This window comes from Chelonia mydas, chromosome 20 (genome assembly GCF_015237465.2).
Source record: "Chelonia mydas isolate rCheMyd1 chromosome 20, rCheMyd1.pri.v2, whole genome shotgun sequence".
Classification (NCBI taxonomy): domain Eukaryota; kingdom Metazoa; phylum Chordata; order Testudines; family Cheloniidae; genus Chelonia; species Chelonia mydas.
Window position 1 is genome coordinate 1,507,313 of NC_051260.2, and position 8,448 is coordinate 1,515,760.

Below are 8,448 nucleotides of genomic sequence, written 5' to 3' on the forward strand. Positions count from 1 at the left end.
GAGCCTTTCCTCCAGCATTTTCATATTTCTGAGGATGCCAACACTGCTGCAAACTCAACTGTGACATGACTTTTTATTTAGATTCTATTTTTAGGGTTTGAGTTTCTATACATAGATTTCTAGATCTATAGATTTCTATACAGCCATATCCACAGACACCCCGTCTTTCTTGCGCGCCGTGTGGATGTGGATATAGCTATCGAGAGAGAAACGATTAAGCCAAAGCATTTGTTGTAGGATTCTCCTTGCAACAAGACTTTCTAGAGCTATAATTTTTTGTGTCCAGACAAACTACTCTCGGGAAGTTTTATACGAGACACTGCCCTGCTGCCAAAACAATGAGACCTGTGGCATTAATTTTAGGGTTTAAGACATTGTGGGTTTTGGCATTTTCGTCTCTTTCCAACACTCTGGCGGTGAATAACAGTGGGAGATGGTGGTAAGTCTCTGCTTTTGCCTTTATATCCATTTCAGGAATCCTAGCTCTGGTCATTCTCCTTTTGCGAATGGAACAGCCGTGGAGGGAGAGAGAAATCCAGCAGACAAGTGCAGAGAGGGGGCTGCTCTCAGGGCAGGAGGGAACGCAGCTGCTCTCCACAGCATCTGGAGATGGCTGGGGAGAAATTTCAAGAACTCAGGTGTTTGCTTCTAAGGATGAAAGAATAATGATACTCTGTGTTGATGAGAAAAGGCACCATCCAAGGGGCTTGGACCCAGGGTGTTTCATCCAACCCCAGCACACCTGGCCCTCCTGTCTTTTTTCTTTTTCCTGTAGACAGATTTTTATATTTACAACCCAATTTGTTTGCCCTTCGCTGTGCTCCTCTGTCCATCGTGGGGTGGGGTGGGGTGGGGTGGGGGGCAGTTACTGATGGAACTTGCTGTAACTTCCCCACAGACACCCCGCTAAGCTAGCCAGCCACCCGTTCGTCCCCACACACAGCTGTGGACGGTGCTGCACACAGACAGGCACGGGCTGGCGTACACAACGGCTTGGGCTAATTCTACAGAGACGGTTTGGAGCAGGGACTGTCTTTACGTTGCGTGTTTACAGTGCCGGTGCGACAGGCCCTGAGCCCGTGCTAGACACTATCACAGGAATAGTCTGGCTACACACGCTCGCCGTATAGACACCTACACTCCTCCCCACACTCTCCAGGACAAACCGCACCTCGGCGTGCAGTCTCGTTCTGCCTCCCCTCTGCGAGCGTGGAGCCTCAAGCTGCAAGCCCTGCACTGACATTTCACACGACGTGTACACACACATGCACACGCACACACACACACACACACACACACACACACGCACACATCAGCTGGTATATATTGCTATGCAATAGCTTATGTGTATACACACAAAGAGACACATACCCACATCTATGCCATATAATATGGGCCACAGGTATGTGTTTGTCTGTTGTGTGTCGGTGCTTACGGTGCAGTGCCAGCGTGGGCTGGGATCGTCAGCTGCAGCGCGGGATGTGTGGGGATGGGTGGGTGGGGGAGTGCATTCGGTTCTGTTCTACCCCCCCACACACACGCCGGCGGACGCACACTCGTGCTGGAGAGCAGTCCCCACAGGGTACTCCCAACCCTGCCGTTGCTGGGATGGTGGGGGGGGCAGCTCCTTCCCCTCACCGGCCGGCTCTGGGGGTGGCTTCTCTCTGCTCTTGTTTTAATTACTGCCTAGTCCAGGCCTGTCAGGCTGATTTAGGGCTGGAGCGGGCGGGTGCTGCAGCCCTTGACCGTGAAACAGGCCTCTCCAGAGCGCAGCCGATCAGGACGTAGAGCCACCTGGAGCCGGCACTCCGCGCCCTGGCATCCCGGAGCTGGGAACCCAGGGCTCTGCCCATACCTGGAGCCTGCCTCTGGTGCCGTGTCTGAGCTTTTCCCTCACCCACGCACTGGCTGAATGTCCTGGTTAGGGCAGGTGTTCTACCCCTTGGATCTGGGAGGGGAGTGAGGTTAAGTGGTCAAAGCAGGGGGCTGGGAGCCAGGACTCCGGGGTTCCATCCCCCGCGCTGGGAGGGGAGTGAGGTTAAGTGGTCAGAGCAGGGGGGCTGGGAGCCAGGACTCCGGGGTTCCATCCCCCGCGCTGGGAGGGGAGTGAGGTTAAGTGGTCAGAGTAGGGGGCTGGGAGCCAGGACTCCGGGGTTCCATCCCCTGCGCTGGGAGGGGAGTGAGGTTAAGTGAGCCAGGACCCCAAGTGTCCCGCTGAGCTGAGTGTTGCCCTGGCCAGGGGCTGCGCTGCTCACTGCCGCTCGGTTGGGCTGCGACGTGGCGCCTTATCCTCTGCCCCGCTGTCCGCAGGGGCATCATCAACGTGGCCTCGTCCACCAACCTGCTGACGGACTCCAGGAACGTGCAGCTGGTGCTGGACCCCAGCCTGCAGCTGCTGAGCCGCAAGCAGCGCAAGCTGATCCGCCAGAACCCCGGGATCCTGCACAGCATCAGCAGCGGCCTGCAGAGCGCCATCAAGGAGTGCAAGTGGCAGTTCCGCAACCGCCGCTGGAACTGCCCCACCACCCAGGGGCCCCACATCTTCGGCAAGATCGTCAACCGGGGTGAGGCTGCAGGGGCCCCAGCAGTGACCTTGGCCGAGATGAGGGGGAAACTGAGGCAGAGCAGGTGCTAGGGCAGGCACACCCAGGCGCTGAGGGCCCCTCCCACTGCATGCCAGGCCTCGTGGGTCACATGCCCCCCCCATGCATTGTGTCCCCCCTCCCACCTCCCTGTGTCACACAATTGGCCAGATGGGTGACGTGTTTGTCACCTCTCCTTCCCTGAGCGGGGCCTGCCCAGGGGATTCCCCTCCCCGGCTCTGGAATTCCGTGGGAATCCCCCCGGGGCTGGCAGCCAGGGCTCGGCAGGGCCTCAGGCCCACACGCCCAGAGCAGCCCCTGGCCATCCAGCGGGGCGACTCCTCTGCTCGGGGGGTGCCAGCCTTCGTTCAGCGCTTTTAAAAACGCCTTTCCAAACTACGGCCCCGTGGCCCAGTGGATGGGCCTGAACTGGGCCCCCCGGGCTCCTGGGCTCCATCCCGGCTCTGCCACCTTCCCCTCCCGCCCCTCGCCTAGACTGGGAGCTCCCTGAGCAGCGCCCGGCGCGACGGGCCCAAGCCCACGATAACACTGTTGCCCCTCTGTGGCGTGTGGGGGAACTCAGTCGCACCCCCCCACAAAGGGCAGAGCTAATGTCACCTCTGCCAGGGTGAAAGAGCCGCTGACCCCGGGGGGAAGAGGGGCCGTGGGGCTCCTTTCTAAGGCAGAAATCCCGCCCTGCGAGCCGGCTCCCCTGGCCCCTGCCTTTCCGGGTCATTTTCTCTCCCTCTCACAAACACATGGGTCCCCGGGGACCTGAGACCCAGCCAGCTTCAGCAGGAGGAAAACAAACAAGCAAAGGCCGAGCTTGGCCTGGGGAAGCCGGGGTGACCCCGGAGCGCCTGGGGGGCCAGGCACAGCCCTCTGCCATCCCCAGCCCGTCAGGTGCTCCCCGAACGCTGGGTCTCCCCCGCAAGCCCAGCATGCTCCCCTGCAATTGCCTCCATGCCCCCTCCATCCTGCCTCTCCCCCACCCGCGCCTCCCCACCCAGCTCCCTGCTGCAATCCCCCAGGATGGCTGCAGCCCCTCCCCCAAAGCCAAGCTCGTCATCACCCCCTCCTCACCTGCACAGGGACCCCCGCCCCGGCCCCCCTTCCTGTGGATCCACAGCAAGAGCTGCAACTTCCTGCCACCTGCCCCTTCCACCTGGCGGCCAGGAGGATCCCCCTCAGTTCCCCCTCACCACCACTAGGGGGAGCCAGGGAGCGCAGTATGCGAACGAACCTGGCCGCAGGTGCAAACACACCTTTCGTTTCCCCCTTCACCCCTCGAGGGAGCTTCCCCGAGCTGGTCCCAGGTGTGTTACCTGGGCTGCCCGGACACCGGGCGAGCCAGCCCCACGGTACTGCGGGGAGACAAAGTGACCCAGGCCTGGCCTGGCCCAGCCCCCACACTCCCCGCCTGCCTCTGGAGTGAGCCCCTGTCCTCTCTGCCCCCCCACCGCCCCCGCAGCCGGGCTGCCTTTTGCAAAGTGCCTGCTGCTGCGTGGGTGGCCAGTGTCTTGGGTGCCCTGCCAGAGGCATCTGGGGCCTCTGTAGCTCCTGCCCAGCTCCCTGCTGGCTGCAGCCCCAGGGGGTCGGGACTGTGCCCCGGGGCGGTCCGCGTCAGCCCGCACGCCGTGCCGGTGCCCTGAATGCTTTGGCTCCCTGCCCCCAGGCTGTCGGGAGACGGCGTTCATCTTCGCCATCACCAGCGCCGGCGTCACCCACTCCGTGGCCCGGTCCTGCTCCGAGGGCTCCATCGAGTCCTGCACGTGTGACTATCGGCGCCGCGGCCCGGGGGGCCCCGACTGGCACTGGGGGGGCTGCAGCGACAACGTCGACTTCGGCCGGGTCTTCGGGCGCGAGTTCGTGGATTCCAACGAGAAGGGGCGGGACCTGCGCTTCCTGATGAACCTGCACAACAACGAGGCGGGACGGATGGTGAGGCGTGTGTGAGTGTGCACGAGTGAGTGCACGGGCACGTGGGGGTGCGCAGGCATGGGGGGGAGACGGTGTGTGCAGGTCTGTGCATGTGCGTGTCCGTGCATGTCCATGTGTGTGCGTGCGTGTCTGTGCATGTGTGTGTGTATGCGCATGTCCATGCATGTCCGTGCATGTCTATGCATGTGCGTGCCTGCATACCTGCATGTCTGTGTGTGTGCGTGCATGTCCATGTATGTGTGTGTGCATGTCCGTGCATGTCTATGTGTGTGTGCATGCATGCATGTGCATGTCCGTGCGTGTGCATGTCCATGCTTGTCCGTGTGTGTGCATGTCTGTGTATGTTCATGCGTGTGCATGTGTACATGTCTGTGCATGTCCGTGCATGTCTGCGCTGTGGGAGAAGCGTCGTTTCTGGGGCTCTTTCCCAGCCCCTGTGGTCTCTGCTTTGCAGACAGGGAGCTGATGGGCTCCAGCATTCAGAGGGCGGCTACAGGAGTCTCTGGGCAGGGCAGGTTCCTGACCTGCAGCTTCTCTTCCTGGGGGCATCAGCAGAGGGCCCACGGTTGCCGCAGGCTCTGAGCAGAGGGGCGGAGGGCAGGGCGTGTGCAGAGGACAGATGCGCCCTGTCCAGCATCCAAAGGGGACAGAGAGACCTGGAGGGACCCGTCCCGCCCTCCTTGCCCCCTGCGAACTCCCAGCTCGGGGGGGTGGGGATGCGGGACCGATCAGAGGGGAGGAGGGAGAGCGGGAGCCCGGTGAAGGGAGGGTGGAGACGCGATGGGTGGAGCAGGGTTGGGGCAGAGCCGGGACACACCAGCTCTGACGGGCGAACCCAGGGCTCCTCGTCCAGGCGTCCTGCTGTGCGTGGCCCTGCCAGCATCCAGCACATGTGGGAGGAAATGATGCCAGGTCCTCTAATTACAGTAAAACCCCACTGGAAAGGAGTCCTGGGAGCCTCCGCGGGCTGCCTCGGCATTCCAGCGCGGGGGCGGGTGGGGCGCGGCAGGGGCCGGTGCCTGCAGAGTGATCCCGGCAGAACGGCTCTGCTCAGAGCAAACCGCCGGAGCTGGCTGGCCTCCCGCGGCCGGCTAGACGCTGGCTAACGAGCGTTAGCGGGGAGGGCGCATGCGTAACGGAGGCCCCGGTGGACACCGCCGTGGGGGATGCTCACGGCGCTGGGGTCCCACCTGGGCACCGCTACAGGGCAGCGCCCAGCGCCGGGGCACTGCTCTGAGGCTGCTCGCAGCGCTGACCGTGCCCTGCCTGTCTTGCAGACGGTCTTCTCGGAGATGCGGCAGGAGTGCAAGTGCCACGGCATGTCGGGCTCCTGCACCGTCAAGACCTGCTGGATGCGGCTCCCCACCTTCCGCACGGTGGGCGACTTCCTCAAGGACCGGTTCGACGGCGCCTCCCGCGTCATCTACGGCAACAAGGGCAGCAACCGGGCCTCGCGGGTGGAGGGGCCCCACCTGGAGCCCGAGAACCCGGCCCACAAGCCTCCCTCCCCGCACGACCTCGTCTACTTCGAGAAGTCGCCCAACTTCTGCACCTACAGCGGCAAGACGGGGCCGGCGGGCACGGCCGGGCGCTTGTGCAACAGCTCCTCCCCAGCCCTGGGCGGCTGCGAGCTCCTGTGCTGTGGACGGGGCTACCGCACACGGAGCCAGAGGGTCACCGAGCGCTGCAACTGCACCTTCCACTGGTGCTGCCACGTCAGCTGCTTGAACTGCACCAACACACAAGTCTTGCACGAGTGCTTGTGAGCCGGGGCCAGGCGGGAGGAGGGGCACAGAGGCAAAGACCTTCCCTGGGGAGGGATCAAAATCAGGGCCCTGCCCCCATCCCGCCGAGCAAGGGCACCGCACCCGAGCAGCTGCTGCCAGCCGGATTCTGCAGCCCCGTGACGCCGGAGCCTCTCGGTAGCAGACCCAGCCCCAGAGAACGGCGAGGGCCTGGCAGACGTGGGGGGGGGCATCTTCTCCAGACCCCTCCAAACTCTTCCAGGCCAGGACCACCTGCAGAGATCACCACCCACCCAGTGGTGAACCGAGTGCCCTCCCCGCCACCCCGCAGGGTCTTATCCCTGGGCGCATGTGGGCGAAAAGGGCTGGATCAGCAGCCTGGATCCCTCCCCGCTCCGCGTCCTCTGCCAACGCCCCTTGCGGGAGGTGGGGGTGGGTCTCCCCAGCCCAGCGCTGGCCTCTGTACTGAGCCCCAGCCTGGGACACCCAGCCCCACCTTCACGCTGCTCAGTCACTCCCAGCCCCGGGCAGGATTCAGGTTAGCGGCCCAGAGACGGTGCCATCCGATGTCCCAGCCTCCCCCCGGCTGCAGGGCTGGCCAGGTCAAAGGCAGCTTGGAAAGCGCCCGGCGCCCGCGATTACCCCTCGGACGTGTGTTTACAACGCTCACCAAATGCCGCTCGTTTGCTTCTTGGACTCGGAGCATTGTGCCGGGAACAGGGTAGAAAACGCTGGTCAGTCACCGTTGGCTGGTCTGGCTCGCGCAGTCAGAGCAAGGCTGAGAATTTGGTACGTAACGTGCACTGAAGAAGTGGTCGGAATCGCCAGTTTTGTTTTGTAAATAAAATATTTATTGTGAATGGTTTTATAGCCCTTAGCACCCGCCTGGCCTTGCCTTGCCAACCGGTGGGTCTCCTAGACGATCCCTCTCCTCTGCCTTCGACAAAGATTTTCTTCCCCTGGCCTTTTGGTTTCTAATTAAAATAAGAAGAACAATGCTTTGTTACGGATCTCATTAATAGCGGGCTAGAGGCAAATAAAGGATATATTTTTATCAATCCAACGGCGTTTAATTTTGGGGGGTGGGGGTGGGTGCATGCCATGTCGCCATTAACCCCAGTGCAAAGGGCGCGGGAGACGCTGCCATACTGAGCTGGTAGCACTTTCCACGGCCGTTGCACTAGTGTAAGTGAGGACACCAGGTGCAGGGCACGACGGACTCCAAGATCTTAGGGCTGGAGGGGACCGTTAGGATCGTGCCGTCCAGGCGCGTGTGTAACCCAGCCAAGGACCCTCCCCCAGCGCCACCTGCGTCCAGTCCCAAAGCTCCTGCCAGGAGAATCCACCTGTGACGATGTGACGCAGCAGGGAGGGGGGAGTGTTGACCTGGGAATGTGCCCTGGGGACGGGAGACCTGAGAGCCTGTGACCTGAGCCAGGAGGGGGGAGGGGGAGGTGACACCTCTGCCCAGGAATGTGAACAGAGGCTGCAGCAGGGAACCTGCTCGGTGGGTTTAGTTTCAGGTTGGGGCTGGGTGGACGAACACAGGGAACCCCAGGGCTGGGGTCTAAGCTCCCTGCTCCCCCAGAAGGACTTCACTGAGGGGTCCTGGGTCTACCCACGAGCTCTGTTTTGGACTGTGTTCCTGTTGTCCAATAAACCTTCTGTTTTACTGGCTGGCTGAGAGTCTCAGTGAATCCCAGGAAGAGGGGTGCAGGGCCTGGACTCCCCCACACTCCGTGACACCACCCCAAGCCCAGGACAGCAGGTTCAAATGGTCAGTTCCCCTTGCTGGGTCTTATTTGCAGTTTGAGCTGATCTCGTTGTGCAAGGAGCCTGCTGCCCACATGGATCCTCAGACATCTTGTTGGAACGTACGTATTAACTGTACGTCGGTAGCTAACCACAGTAGCTTTGCTGAGCGGCTATGAACCAGCCGCCACACTCCACCCCAGAGATGGCTGCATTTCCCCTGCCCCAGTACTCCTCTCAGCCTCCTGCAGAGGGTGCTCACACTCCACTGCGTCAGGGGGCCAAGCTGGGCTTTATTTCCCTTCTGGGCGGCTCAGGCCAGACTCCTGGCTGGGTGCAAGCTGGGATGACTCTGGACTTGGTCCGGATCCTTGTCTCACGCCAGAGTCAGCCTGCAATCCTTGCCCCAGGCCCGCTGCCAGACCAGC

The 8,448-nt window shown here is 61.9% G+C and overlaps 1 protein-coding gene across 1 annotated transcript; it reads left to right on the forward strand.

Annotated features, from left to right (window-relative positions):
• The first annotated feature begins 338 nt into the window (after nt 1–338).
• WNT1 (Wnt family member 1) lies at nt 339–7,320 on the forward strand. Its single transcript, XM_037884082.2, has 4 exons — nt 339–439; nt 2,311–2,564; nt 4,258–4,523; nt 5,801–7,320. Exons 1-4 carry the CDS (start codon nt 339–341, stop codon nt 6,287–6,289), a joined length of 1,110 nt encoding a protein of 369 aa, XP_037740010.1. The 3' UTR covers nt 6,290–7,320.
• The last annotated feature ends 1,128 nt before the right edge of the window (nt 7,321–8,448 follow it).